The sequence below is a fragment of the Capra hircus genome, chromosome 10 (assembly GCF_001704415.2).
Source record: "Capra hircus breed San Clemente chromosome 10, ASM170441v1, whole genome shotgun sequence".
In the NCBI taxonomy this organism is placed as follows: Eukaryota; Metazoa; Chordata; class Mammalia; order Artiodactyla; family Bovidae; genus Capra; species Capra hircus.
Genome location: NC_030817.1, coordinates 66,633,494 through 66,655,638, shown reverse-complemented (window position 1 = coordinate 66,655,638; position 22,145 = coordinate 66,633,494). Strand labels below are relative to the sequence as shown.

The 22,145-nt window shown below is 47.9% G+C and overlaps 1 protein-coding gene across 1 annotated transcript; it reads left to right on the top strand.

Annotated features, from left to right (window-relative positions):
* Window positions 12,327–21,344, top strand: VPS18 (VPS18, CORVET/HOPS core subunit). The gene is made up of 5 exons (XM_005685499.3): window positions 12,327–13,060; window positions 14,123–14,264; window positions 17,057–17,148; window positions 17,270–19,140; window positions 19,998–21,344. Exons 1-5 carry the CDS (start codon window positions 12,970–12,972, stop codon window positions 20,721–20,723), a joined length of 2,922 nt encoding a protein of 973 aa, XP_005685556.1. The 5' UTR covers window positions 12,327–12,969; the 3' UTR covers window positions 20,724–21,344.

Genomic DNA, 22,145 nt, shown 5'->3' with positions numbered 1-22,145 from the left:
CTATGGCAACCCTCCTTCTCTGAACCCAAGGTCTGTCTCACTCACTTTGAGAACATTCCGTGTTTCCTGTGTGCATATCTCATACACAGGATAGGGGACAAGGAGGGGCTCATACAACTTCTGGCTCTTACTGCCCTAGCCCAGTAGCATCCCACTTAAGAGGAGCTTATTAACTCTTTGTGGAATGAATAAATGAATGGTGAGGCATGATTTGCCAAATGATAAAGAGATTAGCCCCATGTTCCTTGATGTCACAAGCACTTGTCCAAATGGCTCAGCCAATCCTCACTTGCTTCTCCCCAAAGACTGGCTCCACTGGTCCAAAGTCTCCGTGGATAGGAATTGGGGCCTGAGACCACCAAGGTCCACTCAACCTTCTGCGGTTAACCCTAGAGCATGTGTTTTCCTTTGATAATCAAGATGAACATTAGCAGCTTTACAAAAAAGAGGACCCAGTAAAGAAGCATTCAGTTAATAATGATAGCCAAATGCTCTCCTTGGCATTGCTTATATAAACTGCATTTTATATAGTTTGAACCAAGGATGGCATTTACATTATTTAACAGCTGGTTTGGCCCACAGAGAGATGCTGGTCCTTGGGCTGGAGCAGCTTTTTAGAAAATCTCTAGTATGCCGGAGATTAAACCTTTAATGGCTGGCTCCTGGGGAGGAGTGATGGTGAGAGACACACTCACAGAAGTGGATATTTTAATCGCTGGCGTGACCACATAGGTGTGTACCTGCCGAATTTCATCAGTCTGGTTGGGTTTGGAGTGAGTGTGAACCAAGCAAAGAGGGCTTGGAAACAGGCTGAAGGAATAGCAGAAATCCGGCCCAGAAGGGAAAGACTCTGGTCCATTTTGTAGCTAAAACTAGCTCAGCTCAGCAAGGAAGTGAGTGGTGAGAAATGAGTTGGGAAGGGAGGCGAGAGCCCAATCCAGGTCACATCACAGCTTTTCTTTTCCTTCAGGTTATTTCACCAGGAAACAGTTAGACCTAGAGATACCTCCACAGGATACAAAACTTTCAGCTCTAAAACCATGAGGGTTGGTCTCCCTAATCCTGTTAGTAGGGTAGCCTGCTTTTTAGCTAAACCACAGCAATTGAAACTAGAAACAGAGCAGGATTTTCTACACCAACATAAAATTAGCTTTCACTATTTTTTATAAAAGTGTTGATATGAAAGGTACTGCGTTTTGTTCACATTTGTTTGTATAAAGTTAGTATTTCTAAATCAAGTTCTTTTCCCTGCCTTTATTACAAATTATGCTTTTGTCAACAAGAGATAAGCTACCTTGATGGTTAAGAGCACAGATTCTGGGTCACAGCACTTGGATTGGTATCCAGGTTGTATCCCTTACTAGCTGTTGCCTTTTTTTCTGGGCCTCAGTTTGCTTGTCTGTAAAATGGGATTAAGATAGTGCCTGCCTCATAGAATGTTGTGGGGATTAAATGAATTATAGAGAAGGCTTGGAATAGTGTCTGTACAGAGAGAGTACTCTGCAAGGGTGCACTAGTATTATAATCATCTTCCCCTGGGTCAGGTCATGTTTTTTTCAGATGAAGTCACAACCCTGCCTAAGAGTGAACAATACACACGTGTCAGATAAGATAGGTTCGGGGGCTTCCCTGGTGGTCCAGTGGTTAAGAATCCACCTGTCAGTGCAGTGGACACAGTTTAAATCCCTGGTACGGGATGATCCCACATGTCTGGGAGTAACTAAGGCCCTGGGCCACAATAACTGAGGCCACGGGCTAGAGCCCATGACCCTCAGCTACTAAAGCCTGTGCACCTAAAGCCTGCGCTCTGCGACAAGAGCAGCCGCTGTAATGAGACGCTGGGACAGCACAACTGGAGAGGAGCTCCAGCTCACCTCAGCCAGAGAAAGCCCTCAGGCAGCAGCCATGAAGAACTGGCACCACCAAAAATATATAATAAAAATTAATTTTAAAACCAGATAGGTTCAGAATTTTGTCTTCTGTGACTCAGATAGGGAACACAAAAAGTCATCATTCTAATATACTGGTATTGTTATTATCTTTACTTTACAGATGGGGAAACTGAGTCTTCATAGAAGTTACATGACTTGCCCAAGGCCTCACACCTAAGATACAGCCAGGATTACAGAGCCCCATTTATTGCTCCACCACCACCTACTTTTCAGTCCACCCCTTAAGGATGATGGGCTATCCCGTCAAGAGGTACAGTTTAGGAAAACACGATAGATAGATAGAGACATCACACACAGAATGGAATATTACTCAGCCATAAAAAATGAAATATCACCATTTACAGCATCGATGGACCTAGAGAATATTATACTTGGTGAAGTAAGTCAGACAAATATTATACGGTATCACTTATATGTGGAATCTAAAAAATGGTACAAATGAATCTATATACAAAACAGAAACAGATACGGAAAACAGGCTTACAGTTATGAAAAGGGAAGGTGCAGGGAGGGATAAACTAGGAATATGGGATTAACAGATACAGACTACTATGCCTAAAATAGATAAGCAACAAGGACTTATTTATAACATAGGGAAATATATTCAATATCTTGCAGTAACCTATAATGGAAGATAATCTGAAGATTATCTTCAGAAATATATGAAAAAAATATATAACTGAATCACTTTGCTATCCGCCTGAAACTAACACAATATTGTAAACCAACTATACTTCAGTTTTTTAAAAAATGTAAAGAAAAATAATTATGGGCTACAAGGCATTTTATCTTTTATCTTATAAACTCTATCCATTCTGACATTTGGGCAGAGATCTTTTTAAAATTTTGCTATTGCAAGGCTTCTCTGGTGGCTCAGTGGTAAAGAATCTGCCTGCTAATGCAGGAGACACGGGCTTGATCCCTGATCCGAGAAAATCCCACATGCTGAGGAGCAACTTAGCCTGAGCGCCACAACTGTTGAGCCTGTGCTCTAGAGTCGAGGAGCCACATCTACTGAGCCCAAATCCACAACTCCTGAAGCCCGCAGAGTGCCCATGCTCCACAACTTGAGAAGCCACCACAGTGAGAAGTCTGTGCATCACAACGAAGAGTAGCCCTCACTCTCCGCAGCTAGAGAAAAGCTTGCATGGCAACGAAGATCCTGCACAGCCAAATATAAATAATAAAAATAAGTAAATAAAATTATTAAAAAATAAAATTACATTTGGTATAACAATCAACTCTATTGAGATATCATTTACATCTAAGATACACCCATTTTGACTGTATAGTTTAAGGAGTTTCAACCAATGTATTCACCACCACCACAATCAAGATACAAAACATTTCCATTTCCTCTATAAAGTTCCTTCTTGCCTCTTTCTAGTCAGTCCTCCACCCTATGCCAGTTCCCAAGCAAACACTGAACAGTTTTCTGTTGATTAAGTTTTATTTTTGCCTATTATAGTTTTAAATAAACAGAATCAGGCTCTGTCTACTGTCTTATGTCTGACCTCTTAAAACTCAGCATACTTTTGAAATTCATTCATGCTGTTGTATGTAAGGGTTGTTGTTATTTAGTAACTAAGTCGTGTCTGATTCTTTTGCCATTCTATGGATTGTAGCCTGCCAGGCTCCTCCCGTCTATGAGATTTTCCAGGCAAGAATACTAAAGTGGGTTGCCATTTCTTTCTCCAGGGGATCTTCCTGACCCAGGGATGGAACATGCATCTCCTGAACTGCAGGCTGATTCTTTACCACTGAGCTACTAGGGAAGCCCTGTGTGTAAGCATAATTTTTTTCTTTTTAAATTCTGAATAGTATTGAATGAATGTACTACTATTTGTTTATTCTCTTATTGATAGACATTTGAGTTGTTTCCAGCTTGGGGCTATTATGAATAAAGCTGCTATAAACTTTTGGTCCAAATCTTTAAGTGGGTATATGTTTTCTTCCTCTCAGGTAAATACCCAGGCATGGAAGTGCTGAATCATAAAGTCAGTGCATGTTAAGTGGCTATGAACAGTTGCACCATTTTACTTTCCCACCAGCAATGAGTTCCAGTTGCTTTACAGCCTCACAACACTACATATTACTGGTCTTCTTGAACAATTTGGATTTTACTGTTTTTGTTGTGTTATTATTTTTATTCTTAATACGAAGATCTCATTATTTTTAAGTTTGAAAACAGTTTCTGCAAGAGGACATGTGGGTGAATACATAGACATACGTAGTGTGATGGTATGCATGTAAATACACATTAGTGTGTCAAGTCATGCATTAATACAGCAGGCACTTCCCAAGTGCTTACAGTGTGTCAGGTCTTATGACCTAAAAGATTGGAGGCAGGATGAGGACTGGTTGTTAGATTTTATTTGGTTCCACATAATCAGAGAAGGCTTCTTGGCTGAAGCATCTTTTAAAATGTATCCTAGAATAAGGGATAGATAAGAAGCATAGAAACTGGCTTGGAGGCAGTGACGTGAAAACCATTATTCCCTGGGAGCTGTCCCCACGTGTCTCCAAAGGAACTGTGAGAAGGGTTTGGGTTTCAGAGAACCACAGACTGTTAAGAGATAATCTCGTTCTACCTTCACCATTTACAGATGAGGAAATGAGAGGCGTTCAGAGGAGCCAGCGACTCGTCCAGCAGCATCTGACTAAGTTAGGTTCCACATACTGAGAAGAAGAGCTTCTGGAGAAACAGCGCAGGAGGGTGGTGGTAGCGAGAGCAACAGTCAGCCTGGGAGTGGCGCCTGGCGAGGTGGTGCTGGGACAAAGCATCTGCCTCCCCCCTAAGACTCCCAAACTCCCTAAAAATGAATAAAACTATAGGTGCCTGCGTGCTAAGTCGCTTCAGTGGTGTCTGACTCTTTGCGACCTTACAGGCTGCAGCCCACCAGGCTCCTCTGTCCTCTGACTCTCCAGGCAAGAATACTGAGGTGGGTTGCCGTGTCCTCCTCCAGGGGATCTTCCTGACCCAGGGATCAAACCCTTATCTGTTATGTCTCCTGCATTGGCAGGCAGGTTCTTTACTACTAGTGCCACCTGGGAAGCCCCAAACTATAGGTACTGACAACCAAAACTTTTCACCTTAAGACCAAGCAGCTGCAGAGAATGCCACTTCTAGTACACTGTGAATATTGACATTTACATCCGCACATTGGAAACTAAAATACCAAACTCGTTTGATATCCTACCGCATCCGTTTAAAATAACGTGGGGGGCACTCTCTCGTCCCCCTTCTGATGTCTATGTCAGAAGCTTTCTCTGTCTCTTTTTCACTTTAATAAAACTCTGTGACACACACACACACAAAGAATAATGTAAACAAACCCCACTTTAACAGCTGGAAAATTTATGTTATTCATTTTCTCTTTCAATATTTCAGTCTTCCTCTCATGTATGTTATGATTGGAATTTTTATTGGTATTGTATCCTAACTGGGTGTAATTAGTATACATATGTTTTTTAACATTATGTTATATATCTTGTGGCTGTGAGGCTCTAAGTCTTTACTTGTTTTCTTTTAAATTTGAATTAAATTATCATTACAATCATTCAATATCAAAGCACAAATATATTACACATTTTGATAACCATGGGATTTTCCAGGCAAGAATACTGGAGTGGGTTGCCATTTCCTTCTCCAGGGGATCTTCCCAATCCAGGGATCAAACCCGGGTCTCCCGCATTGCGGGCAGACGCTTTACCGTCTGAGCCACCGGGGAAGCCCTCATATGTCTTGTGACTGTGAGGCTCTAAGTATTTACTTGCTTTCTTTTAAATTTGAATTAAATTGTCATTACAATCATTCAACATCAAAGCACAAATGTATTACACATTTTGATAAAGTTATATATGAAAAGTAAAATTATACTATAAATACATCTTTTGATGAAATGCATCAGGCTTTTGGGGGGTTTGTTTTCAATTAGTTTATATATTCATGGATAGAATGCTTGAACGTGACAAAATTCATCATCAGTTCTCTTACTGTCTTGTTCTGTTTAATGTAAATGCGGAGAAACCTTGTTTACACACATCTCCTTTCACGATAGTTATTTATTATTTTTGGCTGTGTCGGGTCTTAGTTGCGGCATGTGGGCTCTTCGTAGAGGTGCACGCGCTTCTCCCCAGGTGCCCAGCCTCAGTGGTTGAGGCACAGGGGCTTAGTTGCCTCACAGCATGTGAGAGGTTATGTCCCCGACCCATGATTGAACCTATGTCCACGGCATTAGGAGGCAGATTCTTAACCATCAGACCACCAGGAAAGTCCTATTCAATGTTTTCTTGTCTTTATTCTCTTTGTGGGAGAACCAACAATTCCAGAGGTCTCTTTCTGGGCTCCCTGCAGATTTTTTAAGCTCTGAAGCAATGTACCAAGGGATGAGGTTTCTGTTTCACCATCCAGGCGGGTGTGTGGTGCGCTTTTCTTCCGAAGAGTCAGGAGCAGCAGAAGTGGAAGGGGACGTGATCTTGCTCCCAGGCATCTTCTCTCTTGCTGGTCACTTTTAACCACACATGCTCTGGGCACTGATTCTCATAAAACTACTTGGTGTGGTTTCCTTGGGAGAGACTTCCATACCCCATAAGGACCTGTGAACCCCAGTTTGAGGACCGCTGACCTAGGATGCCTTCATTTCCCACTTAGACAGTTGGGAAAAAATGTATCAACAATTCAAATATATGATTAAAATAAAAAGTTAAATTTATAAATAAATTCCTAAATCTCCCATGTAGAAGAATTCCAAACCATTTGTATAATGCTTAACCCTCAAGGAAGCAAAAATCTCCACTCGTTAGGTGTAGGCTGTGTATAGTGACTTCCATCCAAAGGGTACAGTCTAGAAAGGAGGATAAAAGCAACTGCACAGTGGAGAAGTCTGGCAAACCTCAGTCAGGGATCAACATCAACAGTGATAAGCAGTGTTGATGATATGTACCCTTGATATGAGGTGATGATAATGCTACTTTACTTCTTAAAACCCAACAACACCAGCCTAATCATGAAAAAAAGATAACAGACAAATTCCAATAGAGAACATTCTACCTGCCCAGTGTTCCTCAAAATTGTCAAGGTTACCTAAAGGACCTTGAAGGAAAGTCTGAAAAAACTACCACAGTCAAGAGGAGCCTAAGGAGAAATGATAACTAAATACAAGGTCAGGGACTTGCCTAGCGGTCCACTGGCTAAGACTCTGTGCTCCCAATGCTGGGGACCTGGGTTTGATCCCTGCTTGGGGAACTAGATCCCACAAGCCACAACTAAAAGATCCTGCATGATGCAACAAAGATTGAAGATCCTGCATGCAGCAATTAAGACCCAGCACAGGGAGGTGGGTGGGAGGTTCAGGCATACCTATGGCTGATTCATGTTGATGTATGGCAGAAACCAGTGCAATATTGTAAAGCAATTATCCTCCAATTAAAAAAATAAATAAAGGCAAAGGAGCAAATAAGTGGGTAGATGAGGCAATGGATCTTATATAAATCCTCTCCTGCTTCTTTCTTCTCAGGAAGATAGGACACAGATTTATTAGCTGAGAGTTAGGAGGAGGGGAAAGATTTGAATGGTGTCAAGGAAGACAGAAAGATGTGAAATAGTTACCTAAGAAAGTAGGTGAAAGATCAGAGTAGGGAAACGCCACAGAATCCTGGGGCAGGACTGAGAGCCCCCGTGGAGTCAAGAGTCATCTCCTGGCTGCGCATCTGAACACTGTGGTGAAGAGTAGGATGTCCACTGGGGTTCAGACTAAACAGGAGAGAAGTGGGCAGTAATTTTAAAGTCAGATAATTCACAAAGATTAAAGATAGAGAAGCAAACAGGTCCACATTTCAAATATGAAAAGTGCCTGGACTCTTAAAGACAATTAGATATAACTGAAACATATTCTTAGAAATAAAACCAGATAATTTTAGAGCTTAAAAATGACCCTAATGAAAAAAAAGACCCAGCACAGCCAAATAAATAAAAACAAACATTAAAAAATCATTATAAAATAAATGCAAGGTCATCTGCCGAATGGGGTCCTGGAACAGAAAGTTTCCAGGAAATCTGAATAAAGTATGGGTTTCAGTGAATAATAATATATCAATACTGGTTCACTAATTTTAACGCAAAACACACTGCAAGGTAGATTTTTCTCCTTTAACAAATGTAGAAACTAAAGCATGAGAAAACTCATTCATGCAATTGTTTAATAAATATTTATTAGTGAGTTAGGGTGGAGAAGGCAACGGCAACCCACTCCAATACTCTTGCCTGGAAAATCCCATGGGCTGAGGAGCCTGGTAGGCTGCAGTCCTGAAGTCGATAAGAGTCAGACACGACTAAGCAATTTCACTTTCACTTTTCACTTTCATGCATTGGAGAAGGAAATGGCAACCCACTCCAGTGTTCTTGCCTGGAGAATCCCAGGGACGGGGGAGCCTGGTGGGCTGCCATCTATGGGGTCACACAGAGTCAGACACGACAGAAGCGACTCAGCAGCAGCAGCAGCAGTGAGTTAGGGAATTCCAACAGGTGCTGGGTCTCTTGGAGTAAATGCCCTGCAGGGGCCTCAAATGCAATCATCCAGATTGAGCTCAATCACGTGATCTCTGCCCCACCCCAACCCAGCTCGTCCTCCTCCCAGACAAAGCTGTCACTGGACCACCTGCTAGGTCTCCCAGCAGCTGTCCTGCACGCTTCCTTGCTGGCTCTCCGCGCCCCCGCCAGTGCCTAACCTGACACTAAGCCCAGTGGCCCTTCCACAGAAACGTCTTCCCAGTCTACTCTCTCTTTTCCAGGCTGGGCCCTCTCCACTTCTCCTCTGTTTTTGCCTCAGAGCTCATCCTTTCTGATGTGGACTCCACCCAAGCCACCACCCATCTTTCCAGAACCCACATCAGGCGGTTTCATCCCCAGCCAAAACCTTCTGATGGCCCATTCAATAGCTTTCCCAAACTGGCCACCACCAGTCCCATTTCACCCACTGCCCTACTCCCAATGCTCCTCAGCCACCCCCTGCCAGTTCCCCCACCTCCCCACCAGCATCACACTATTTGCAGGTCTTTGCAGATCCACCTGCTGCTTTCCGTTTTTGGCCCTTGGAAATCACACATGCACTTCAAGTCTTAGCTCAGAGTTACCAGTTTTCATACACCAATCCTCTCTCTCCCTGGCCCAGCAGTCAGCCCTTACCTGTTTCATGGCAACTACCATATTTCTTTTCTTGATATTTATTTATTTGGTTGCACCATGTCTTAGTTGTAGCATGCAGGATCTTTTAGTTGGGGCATAAGAACTCTTAGCTGTAGAATGTGGGATCTACTTCCCTGACGAGGGATCGAACCTGGGCCCCCTGCATTGGAAGCTCTGTGTCTTAGCCACTGGACCACCAGGGAAGTTTCCCACAGGGGTTTTTTGGGTAGGAGTGAGTGGATCTGCATCTCCAGCTGTAGGTTCCCTAAGGCATTTCTGTATTCAGGTGCTCAGGAATATTTCAGGTATTCCCCACAATCACATTCGTTATATCAAAGCCAAATGCCCATGCTTCATAAATAGATGCCAGTAGAGGTCAATACAAGGAAATCCATAGCAGTTCTGAGGGAGGCATTGTGGTCAAGGGAGACTTCATGGAGGAGGTGGACTTGAGAGACTCTCAGGTTACAGCCACATTTAGAGTTTATTGAGCACATGCTCTACGTTGAACGTTGTGCTATCCAAATGAGCTTTCACCTAGATCACCTCATTTACTCTTCCACACAGACCTACTAGGTATCATTACACCTATTTCTGTAGATGAGAAGATCAATGCTAAGAGCATCAAATGTACCCAGTGTCACAGCTACCGAGTGACTAGGCATGAATAAGAAGGCTGGTCTCTGACTCTTACTCCAAAGCCCAGCCTAAGGTTGAAGACCCAGTACGTGGGGGAAAACTGCTGTAATCAGCTCAACAGGGAGTAGTATTGAGTGTGTAGGCCCACTTAGGCTCCACCCCATACATCCCAGAGAGCAGTGGAACTGAGAGGGAGCCTCTGGGGACAGTGAGGTGGCTGGAAGAACTCTGTTTCCCTGAGACACCAGCTCCATGCAGGGGGCACACTCTCCCTGCACAGTCCAGACGTGAGGATTCAGCTGTGTCACCCTTCCCTCAGCTTGTTCTGGGGTCATGGAGGGTGCGGTGGTAAACTCTTAAGCATTTGCTTGCATTTGAATATTGCTTCCTGGTCTCCTCACTTGCAGGCCACATGACCTTGGACAAAATGCTCCACCATGCTGAATTTCAGTTTCCGCTTTCCTAACATGGGGAAAACAGCAGTGCCTATTTTATAGCATTAGTATGAGGTAAGATGAAATAACACTGAATATTAGGAACTTAGTGTGGTTTTTGGCATATCCGTAGCAAATGTACCTTTTCTGGTTATTTGACCTTCATCTGGACCTATTTGTGTTTATCAAAATGCAGCCGGCAGGGGATCTGGGGTGGAGCCTTACGCACGAGCAGCTTCGGGGCTGGGATCACTTTTCTCTGGGCGGAAACCTCCCTATTTTGTACCTTGGGCACCTTCCCTCCTGGGACCTAATCTGCTGCTCAGCGCCCCTGGTGGCATAGCCACATCGTGGCAGCAGGTTTCAGGTGGGAGAGGCCGGCCCGGAGCTCTGGGGAGTTATTTAATATGTTGGACCGCGAAGCAGTCAGCGACACTCCAGGCCCAGAGAACCTTTGGTGAGGGCTGATGAGGGTCCAGTCCTCTGCGCCTACCAGGAAAGTTTAGCAAGAGAAGCATAACCGCACTATGTACGGTGCACATCTGGACGTTTTTGAGAATAAAGAGGGCGCTCTTAGTCATTAATGCAGGGCTGTTGGTTAAAGCCAGGACATTGGTAACCCTGCCTAGATAGAGTCTTCCACTTTAGCAAGGTAGCAAGGCCCATGAGCCCAAGGAAAGGAACAGATTCTTTCTGGGTTGCCCAGGCAGGTGGAAGAGGGAAAACCAAGAGCAGCTGCACCCAAACTCTCACTGTTTCATTGCTCTGGACTCCCCATCCGCCCCCAATATCCCTCATCCCTTGTTCCAGCCAGGCTTTTCAGGCATTTGTGCTTCAACAGCGCTGTGGCCATGTCCCTTGTACACGTCTAGAGGGCAAACTTTTTTCTGTTCTGTTCTGTGTGGTGTCCCCAGAGCCAGGAACAGAGAGAGAGAGAGAGAGAGAGAGAGAGAGAGAGAGAGAGAGAGAGAGAGAGAGTGTGTGTGTGTGTGTGTGTGTGTGTGTACATGCGCCCGCACTTGCATGCTCATTTGCGGAATGAGTGTGCTGCTGAACAAATCATAAACTACTTTTTTAGCATTAACTAGGGCTTCCCTGATGGCTCAGACCATAAAGAATCTGCCTGCAATGCAGGAGACCTGGGTTTAATCCCTGGGTTGGGAAGATCCCCTGGAGAAAGGAACAGCTATACCCACTCAAGTATTCTGGCCTGGAGAATTCCCTGGACAGAGGAGACTGACAGGCTACAGTCCACGGGGTCACAAAGAGTAGGACAAGAGCGACTTTCACCTCACAATCAGCATTAACTACCTATTTATAGGCCCATAGCTCCTCTGGATTATGATCTTTCAGGACGGTTGTTGTACTTATCTCTGTGACCCCAGCGCCTAACTCAAGTCCAGGAAGAGAGTAAGTGCTCAACACGGAGGAGCCACTACGAACCAGAGACGAGACTAGCTTCCTGCTGGCCGAGCCACCATCTCTGCCACTTTCTGGAAACTGGTGGCTCCCTGGACGTGGCAGAAGAGAGGCCAGGACTGCCTCCCTGTGCGTGTGAAGGCAGGATTTAGATGGCATTTAGATTGAAGAAAGGAATGTTCTCCTGGGCACCAATTGTGTGTGTTAGTCGCTTAGTCGTGTCCGACTCTTTGCGACCTCACGGACTGCAGCCCTCCAGGCTCCTCTGTCCATGGAATTCCCCAGGCAAGAGTACTGGAGTGGGTAGTCTTTTCCTTCACTGGGGACCTAGGGCAATGGACTATTTTTAAATGTGCGAGCGGGAGCTGACCAGAGGTTGAGTGGTCTTCTGCGGGAGGGAAGCCTGGGCGTGAAAAATGCTGGGGACCTTCTCAGAGGCTGAGGCTGGATTGCGCTGGGCGGGTCTGGGAAGGCGACAGAGAAAGCCAGGGTTGCCTCCTGGTGTCAAAGTCTAGAACTGCAGCAGAGTCCAGGAGGGTGGGGCTTGTGTTCAGCGGGACCCGTCCACCACCTAGGAGCTTCCTTGGTAGCTCAATCGGTAAAGAAACTGCCTGAAGTGCAGGAGACCTGGGTTCAATCCCTGGGTCAGGAAGATCCCCTGGAGAAGGAAATGGCAACCCACTCCAGTATCCTTGCCTGGAGAATCCCATGGACAGAGGAGCCTGGCGGGGTACATACAGTCCATGGGGTCGCAAGAGTCGAACATGGTTTAATGACTAAACCACCGCCACCAGCTCGGACTATCCCCAGCAGAGAACGCAGCACTCCTCCGCTGGAGCGCCAGCTAGGCCCATAGCCCCGCCCGTCCACCACCCGACTCCGCCCCTACCACGATCCGGCCCCGCCTACCGCAGACCTCACCGCACCTCCCAAGGGCCGGCTCCGCGAAGTTCCTGCGCCAGCAAACGTGGGCCTCTGAGAACCCGGAAGTTACGTTATAGGCGTGCGTCCCAGGGGCGGGAGTCAGCTGAGCTGCTCGGGGGAGGTTGGGATCACCTGAGATCGGCTAGGAGGAACCGGTGCTCTCTTGGGGGCGTGAGTTGGGTGCAGGACTGCGCCAAATTCAAGGAGGCGGGCTCTCCGATCTTCTCACTCTATAAGGCGAGAGTGAAAAGATTCTCAGGATTTTAAAGAGGAGGAGTTGGCGGTGGCCGATTGCCAGGATCTGTCAGATTCCTGTCGAGGCTGGGGAGTCGCAGCTTCCAATCCGGGGAGACGGGGATCCCTGGGGGGAGCCCTGTTGTAATCCCTGGGACGGAGGACCCAGAGGCCGGGCACCATGGCGTCTATCCTGGATGAATACGAGGACTCCCTGTCCCGCTCGACCGTCTTGCAGCCCGGCTGCCCCAGCGTGGGCATCCCCCACTCGGGTAAGGGAAGTGAGGGCGCCGCTGCACCTCTCGGCTCTCCTGGCATCTGCATGGGAGGAGCGGAGCGGGTGGCTCCAGGAGCTCGGGTTCACCTCCTGGATCTGCTGTCTGGATTTAGGCCCTTGGTTCTCCTCAGGTTCTTATGGCCTCCAGGCGGTGGATGGTCGAAGTTTGAAAGAGCAGCAAGCACAGCCGCGTGATCTAGGCCATGCCACTAGAGTCCTTCTAAGAGGGAACTGGGACTCAGATAAGGAAGTGACTTGCTTAGAGGGCAGCAGTTGGGAAAACTGACAATAGGTTTAGGCTTCATCTGATTCAGTGTTTTTCCCATCAGTCCCCTTCTGGAGGTAAGAGAAAGAATGAGTAAAGAACTGGTGAAAGGGGACTGTTGTAGGAGAAGGAGGGGTGAGCCTAGAGGGAACTCTGTCACTGAACAGGGGAAAATGAAGTATCTTAAGCTTTTGGTAGAGCTGTTTGCAGCTGGATGGTGAGGGGAAGTTTTTGTAGAAAGTAGTACAGAGTTGGTAGAGGCATCTGAAGTGCAGGAATATTTTGAGTAGTGATAGAGAAATGAAAGTAAAGGCTAGAGAGAAAGTACCAGCAGTTTGTTAACCAACTGATTGGAAGGGTTTCTCAGGGATCCCTCTGCCCTCATTCTTCTGGAGACTCATTGAGAGCATTATTGCATGGGCAGGGAGGAGGGAAGAAAGTGGAACTAGACTTTAGTTGAGCTGGGATTGCTTGGCCAAAGACTAATAAGGGAGAACACTCAAACTTTCCCTCATTACCACCAGGAGCAGGTACATAGTGGTGTAATAGCATCCCAAGGGTTCAAAGAATCAACCCCTTACTGCTTTCAGAGGTGTGGGAAGAGCCCAGAACCTATAATGTAGCATAGGACTAATGTAGAGGTGATTAGTAAAGTGCTTGATATATTGATATTTAAAGTGTCACTAACCAACATCCTGGGGTAGGAATATGTTAGAAGGTGGAGAGGAGCAATCTGCCTCTTCTTGCCCTTCCTCTGTTTCATAGGTAACCTTTCCTTTGCTCCTTGCCTAGGATATGTGAATGCCCAGCTAGAGAAGGAAGAACCCATCTTCACAAAGCAGCGCATTGACTTTACCCCTTCCGAGCGCATCACCAGTCTTGTCGTCTCCTGCAATCAGCTCTGCATGAGCCTCGGCAAGGATACACTACTCCGGTAAATGAAGACGCAGAAGGTTTAGGAGTGTAGGAAGTGGATTGGTGGTATTTTGGAACTGTTGACTGACCAGGCCTTTCTTCTGTTCTGGGCAGTGATTTGGGGTTTTGGGGAAATATCCTATCCTTTCGCAGAGAGAACTGATGTAGTGTAGTAGACCTGGACTCAGAGCTCAGCTCTGCCACTTACAGCAATGGAATCTTGAGCAAGTCACCTGGTCTCTCTGAACATGTCCCTTCATCTGTTACAGACTCCGTGTGTGTGTTTAGTCACCAAGTTGTGTCCGACTCTTTGTGACCCCATGGACTGTAGCCCACCAGACTTCTCTGTCCATGAGATTTCCCAGGCGAAAATACTAGAGTAGGTTGCTATTTCCTTCTCCAGGGGATTTTCTCGACCTAGGGATTGAACCTCTGTCTCCTGTATTGTGGGCAAATTCTTTACCACTGAGCCACCAAGGAAGCCCCTTATAAACAGTACCAACCCACAAAGTTAGTCATGTAGATAAGTGGAACTGTCTAGAGTCCTGAAATAAATTCACTATAAGTAGAAATAAAATCTCTCAATGAAACTGGAAATATCTCAAGTAAATAGAAATAATACATGATAAACGGTGTTAGCAAAATTTTTTTATCTATTCAGAATAACCATCTGAGATGAAACAGAGCTGAATCTCTGTATCACAAAAATGAATTCTAAGTAGGATAATTATATATAAAAAAATAAGCAGTGTGAATATTAAAGAATATTTAATAAATTTCTATGTCCTTGGGCTTAAGGGAGACCTTCTTACTCAAGCTAGAAAATCAAGCATCCACAAAGGAAAAGATAGATTTGACTATGTAGTAATTGCTGTTATGACAGAATAAAAATAGAAAAGCATATGAGGCAGGTCAGGACAAAAGACGATGAGAAAATAATGTTTTTCCATATATGACTTAAAGATTTACAGTCCTGTTCCTTAAAAAGCCCTTTGAAATTAATAAGAAAAAGACAGTTCAGTAGAAGAGGAAAGGCAAGCAATACAAACAAGCAGTTCACAGAAGAGGAACTCCAAATTTCCAGTAAACATCTGAAAATAGTTTAAACCTGTGGGAAATGCACATTAAAATAACAGTAAGGGACTTCCCTGGTGGTCCGGTGATTAAGGCTCTATGCTTCCAATGCAGGGGACATGGGTTCAACCCCTGATTGGGGAACTAAGATCCCTCATGTTGTGCGGTATGGCCAAAAATTTAAAAAAAGAAAAAAAAAACTAAGATACTATTATTTTTAACCTATAAGATTAGCAAGAGTTTAAAATGGCAATGTATGGTGCTGGTGAAGATAGAGAGATGGACTCATATATTGCTGGAAAGAGTATAAATTGCGACCACCTTTTGGAAAAGTAATGTCTGTTAAACTTTAAAATATCTGTGACATTTCCTGGCAGTCCCACTTTGGGGAATTCAAATAATAGAAAGAAAACTACCAGTCTGAAAGGTACATATACAAGGATGTTGACTGCAGCCATGTTTCTGGTAGGAAAAACTAGACCCAAGCTGAATGCCCATCAGTAGGAAAATGATTAAGTTATGATTTGGCCATAAAAGGAAATATTATGCAGTTATTAAGACAATGAGAGCTGTATCTATTGACCCAGTGGAATGTTCATGAAATATCATTGCAAAAAGTAAGGTATAAATTTATAAAAACAGTGATAAAATAACTTTATGTTGTGAACATGGAGAAAGATGTTAATATCAGTTTTTCCTGCTGGGAATAACAGGAATTTGGAAGGAAAGTCATTAACTTTTTCTTCATACATACTTTTTGTTTTTAAATTTGATTGTGTGGGGTCTTAGTTGTGGCACATGGGATCTTCAATGCGGGTCTCAGGCTCAGTTGCCCTGAGGTTTGTGGGATCTTAGTTTGCTGACCAGGGATCAAACCCGCATTCCCTGCATTGCAAGGTGGATTCTTAACCACTGGACCACCAGGGAAGTTCCCCTTCATACAATTTTACATTGCTTCTTTGGTTAGAATGCGTATCATTTGAAAAGGTTTTAAGAAGGGAAATACCTTAAATAGGGAATAACCTTAAGGAAATACCCCTCAAGATTACCGTGAAGATTAATTGAGGTCATCCTAGCTCAAGCTGTTAGCATGGTGCTGGGTATCTAGAAAGTGCTCAATAACCATTAGCTACTATTTGTGGTTCCCTTTTTACCCCGGCATTCTGGGATGTCCCTGCCCATCTTCTTGAAGGCACTGGGGTTATGTTGAGCAGAGGCAAAAGACTTCTGCTTAGTGACTTTTCAAAATGAAGTGGATTCTCAGAGCTGAGGGTTCTGAAGAAGGACCCCATATGTGTTTCAGAGTTCCCTTGGGATTGTATTCAGAATTTTATGTGTCTGTGTAGATTTCAGGGAGGAAAGGTTGTGCCTTTCATCTGATTATAAAGAGGTCTGCTGCTGCTGCTAAGTCACTTTAATTGTGTCTGACTCTGTGTGACCCCATAGACGCAGCCCACCAAGCTCCCCCATCCCTGGGATTCTCCAGGCAAGAACACTGGAGTGGGTTGCTATTTACTTCTCCAATGCATGAAAGTGAAAAATGAAAGTGAAGTCGCTCAGTTGTGTCCGACTCTTAGCGACCCCATGGACTGCAGCCAACCAGGCTCCTCCATCCATGGGATTTTCCAGGCAAGAGTACTGGAGTGGGGTGCCATTGCCTTCTTCATAAAGAGGTCTGTGATTAAAAAAAAGGCTCTGCCCTCCTCTGGAGTCATGCTCTGACTCTTGTCTTGACAGCATTGACTTGGGCAAAGCAAATGAACCCAACCACATGGAGCTGGGGCGCAAGGATGATGCCAAAGTTCACAAGATGTTCCTGGACCCCACTGGTGAGTGGTGATAGAGTTCTGAGGGTGGGGACTGTTGAGGGTGGGTCACTGCCAGGGTGGGTGGGACCTGAGGGCGGGAAAGGCAGCATCCTCTAGGGTGCCATGCTTTGCCCCCCTCCAGGCTCTCATCTGCTGATCGCTCTGAGCAGCACTGAGGTCCTCTATGTGAATCGTAATGGACAGAAGGTTCGGCCCCTGGCACGCTGGAAGGGGCAGCTGGTGGAGAGTGTGGGCTGGAATAAGGCCCTGGGCACCGAGAGCAGCACCGGCCCCATCCTGGTCGGCACCGCCCAAGGGCAGATCTTCGAAGCAGAGCTTTCGGCCAGCGAGGGTGGGCTCTTTGGCCCTGCCCCAGATCTCTACTTCCGTCCATTGTACGTGCTAAATGAAGAAGGGGGCCCAGCACCTGTGTGCTCCCTTGAGGCTGAGCGGGGCCCTGAAGGGCGCGGTTTTGTCATCGCCACCACTAGGCAGCGCCTCTTCCAGTTCATAGGCCGAGTGGCGGAGGGAGCTGAGGCCCAGGGTTTCTCGGGGCTCTTTGCTGCCTACGCTGACCACCCACCCCCATTCCGTGAGTTCCCCAGCAGTCTGGGCTACAGCGAGCTGGCCTTTTACACCCCCAAGTTGCGCTCTGCGCCCCGGGCCTTCGCCTGGATGATGGGAGATGGCGTGTTGTATGGATCGTTGGACTGCGGGCGTCCGGACTCCCTGCTGAGTGAGGAGCGGGTCTGGGAGTACCCAGAGGGGGTGGGCCCCGGGGCCAGCCCGCCCCTGGCCATCGTCCTGACCCAGTTCCACTTCCTGCTGCTGCTGGCAGACCGGGTGGAGGCAGTGTGCACGCTGACGGGGCAGGTGGTGCTGCGGGACCGCTTCCTGGAGAAGTTCGGGCCGCTGAAGCACATGGCGAAGGACCCCTCCACGGGCCACCTGTGGGCCCACTCCGAGCGGGCTGTCTTCCGCTACCACGTACAGCGGGAGGCACGGGATGTCTGGCGCACCTACCTAGACATGAACCGCTTCGACCTGGCCAAGGAGTATTGTCGAGAGCGGCCTGACTGCCTGGACACAGTCCTGGCCCGGGAGGCCGACTTCTGCTTCCGCCAGCGTCGCTACCTGGAGAGCGCCCGCTGCTATGCCCTGACTCAGAGCTACTTTGAAGAGATTGCCCTTAAGTTCTTGGAGGCCCGACAGGAGGAGGCGCTGGCCGAGTTCCTGCAGCGAAAACTGGCTAATTTGAAGCCTGCCGAACGAACCCAGGCAACCCTGCTGACCGCCTGGCTGACGGAGCTCTACTTGAGCCGGCTCGGGGCTCTGCAGGGTGACCCCGATGCCCTGAACCTCTACCGGGAAACCCGTGAGCGCTTCCGCTCCTTCCTCAGCAGCCCTCGCCACAAGGAGTGGCTTTTCGCCAGCCGGGCCTCCATCCATGAGCTCTTGGCCAGCCACGGGGACACGGAACACATGGTGTACTTCGCTGTGATCATGCAGGACTACGAGCGCGTGGTGGCTTACCACTGCCAGCATGAGGCCTACGAGGAGGCCTTGGCCGTGCTGGCCCGCCACCGTGACCCCCAGCTCTTCTACAAGTTCTCGCCCATCCTCATCCGTCACATCCCTCGCCAGCTGGTGGATGCCTGGATTGAGATGGGCAGCCGGCTGGATGCCCGGCAGCTCATCCCTGCCCTGGTGAACTATAGCCAAGGTGGCGAGGCCCAGCAGGTGAGCCAAGCCATCCGCTACATGGAGTTCTGCGTGAACGTGCTAGGCGAGACCGAGCAGGCCATTCACAATTACCTGCTGTCGCTCTATGCCCGGGGCCAGCCGGCCTCACTGCTGGCCTACCTGGAGCAGGCCGGGGCCAGCCCGCACCGTGTGCACTATGATCTCAAGTATGCGCTGCGGCTCTGTGCTGAGCATGGCCACCACCGTGCTTGTGTCCACGTCTACAAGGTCCTGGAGCTGTATGAGGAGGCTGTGGACTTGGCCCTGCAGGTGAGCCGGTGATCCTTGACCCCGTCTGGGAGAGAGGACTAGAAAGCATGACATGCTTTCTAGTTGGGGGGGTGGGACCGTGGCTAAGGGGTGCTGGCCTCTCTCGCAGAGGAGGTGTTGTATAGAGGTGAAGAACACGACTCAGAAGTCAGGGTTTGAATTCTGGTTCTGCCTCGTACTAAGCTGTGTGACCTCAGACTGGTTTCTGAACCTCTTTTTGCCTCAGGTTATTCCACTGCAAAATGGGGATAATATAATAAGCACTTCCCTCACAGGTAAGTTCTACATACGTGCTAGCCACAATTGCAGAATGGGAAGGTGCTGAGTTGCATTGCTCAGATCATGAATTATCACCTTAGGATTGTATAAAGTGCTATTTAAAATTTGAGGGAATTTCCTGGTGGTCCAGTGGTTAGGACTGTACATTTTCACTGCCAAGGGCGCAGATTCAATCCCTGGTCAGGGAACTAAGATCTTGCCAGCCATGCATTGCAGTCAAAAGAAAAAAATTAAATTCCTGGGTTTGAATCCAAGACTTACTGAATCAGAATGTCTGGATGAGGGCCCTAAAATCTGTATTTTGGGTATTTGCCCAGGTGATTTTTAACTTCACTAATATTGCAGGCCCACCATCAATAAGTAGCATTTGCGTAGCTCTGACAGGGACAGGCCCATTACTGACAGGCCTTCCTGTTTCAGGTTCCTTCCTGTTTCAGTAGCCCCTATTTCAGCTCCCAGAAGCCCGATCTTGTTGCCAGGAGTGCTGGGCATCCATTCTCTCAGGCATCTGTCTTTCCCACAGACTCTGCCCTGAGTGGGGAGGGGACTTGACCCTAACACTCTCAGCTTCCCCACAGGTTGACGTGGACCTGGCCAAGCAGTGTGCTGACCTGCCTGAGGAAGACGAGGAGCTGCGCAAGAAGCTGTGGCTGAAGATTGCACGGCACGTGGTGCAGGAGGAGGAAGATGTGCAGACGGCCATGGCCTGCCTGGCCAGCTGCCCCCTGCTCAAGATTGAAGACGTGCTGCCTTTCTTTCCTGACTTTGTCACCATTGACCACTTCAAGGAGGCCATCTGCAGCTCACTGAAGGCCTACAACCACCACATCCAAGAGCTACAGCGAGAGATGGAAGAGGCCACAGCCAGTGCCCAGCGCATCCGGAGAGACCTGCAGGAGCTGCGGGGCCGCTATGGTACCGTGGAGCCCCAGGACAAATGTGCTACCTGCGACTTCCCCCTGCTCAACCGCCCCTTTTACCTCTTCCTCTGTGGCCACATGTTCCATGCTGACTGCCTGCTGCAGGCCGTGCGGCCCGGCCTGCCGGCCTACAAGCAGGCCCGGCTCGAGGAGCTGCAACGAAAGCTGGGGGCTGCTCCACCCCCTGCCAAGGGCTCTGCCCGGGCTAAGGAGGCTGAGGGGGGCGCTGCTGCTGGGGGGCCCAGCCGGGAACAGCTCAAGGCTGACCTGGATGAACTTGTGGCCGCTGAGTGCGTATACTGTGGGGAGCTGATGATCCGCTCTATTGACCGGCCCTTCATCGACCCCCAGCGCTATGAGGAGGAGCACCTCAGTTGGTTGTAGGAAGATGTCAACCCCGAAAGGCAGGCAGAGGCAGTTGGGGGGCTGTCCCTTGGGAAAGCCACAGCATCATCTGTGCTCAGTCTCCTGGAGGCTGCTGGGCTGGGCCGGTGGTGGGGGGAGTGCAGCTATCCCTGTGGCCCTCAGGTATCAGCTGATGCTTTCTGCCGGCTGCCTGTGCTGGTCTTCAGAGCTGCCTTAGAGCTGCTGTTTTGCCCAGGCCATAAGCCTGCTTCCCAGTAGAGGGCCATAGCCTGGAGAAGTCAGAATTCTGACCCCATCACTATACCGCTGCGTCTAACAGCTCCTTTCCTTTTCGCTCTCCACACACCTGTTCTCCTTCTGGAGCATTACCTCCTATCCTAGCCTTCCTTTTTGCTGTGGCTCGTCTCTCTCAGAAGCGCTCTCTTCTGTCTGCCTCTCGGTCCCACAGGTGAAAAGACAAGCCCCCCAAGCCCTGGGCGTGGGTTGGGGTGAGAGGTGGGGCTGATGGTGGGCCTGCTCTTGTGCACACACTGTCTGGGGCTCCAGTGTGAGGGGTGCCCTGGGGCAGAGAGCCTCCTGGAGGACAGTGGGAGATGGTGATGAGGTGGAGAGCATTAAACTGTCTACATTGCCCTGATACTCTGGAGTTGGTGCCTTTGTATTGATGCTGGGGAGAGTGCTGTGTGAGTGATCTCCAAGAGGGGCTGGGGTGCCACAGGAAGCTGCCAAGGCCCTGCTTACTTTCAAGCCTTGGCCCTTGCTCCTCCTGGAGATGTGACAGGATGATTTTTTGATTCTTTGTCTTCACTCTGTTCTTTCTGACTCCAAGCTTGGGTTGGGCTTTAAGGCCTACCCTCCCAAGTCTGGGCTTCCCTGGTAACTCAGCTGGTAAAGAATCCACCTGCAATGCAGGAGAGCCCAGTTCAATTCCTACATCAGGAAGATCTCCTGGAGAAAGGATAGGCTACCCACTCTAGTATTCATGGGCTTCCCTGCTGGCTCAGATGGTAAAAAATCTGCTTGCAATGCGGGAAACCTGGGTTCGATCCCTGGATTGGGAAGATCCCCTGGAGGAGGGCATGGCAACCCACTCCAGTATTCTTGCCTGGAGAATCCATGGACAGAGGAGCCTGGCTACACACCTTGAGGTTGCAGAGTCTCAACTGAGTGACTAAGCACAGCACTCCCAAGTCTAGGAGCAGGGTCTGTTCTTCCCTTTGACCAGCAGATGGTGCTGCTCCCCACAGAACTCTCCACACCCGGGCAGCTGGGGGCGCTGACTTCTCAAGTCACTCTCTCCACTAGTGCTTCCTTGGTCTGTTCCCTCCCTGGTTGTCCCAGGAGTTTTCTTCTAATCTCACTGCCTAATCATAAATCTAAGCCCCTCATTCTTCCTCCCTCCACTGGCTTACACATGCTAGATTTTGCTTGCCTATCTCT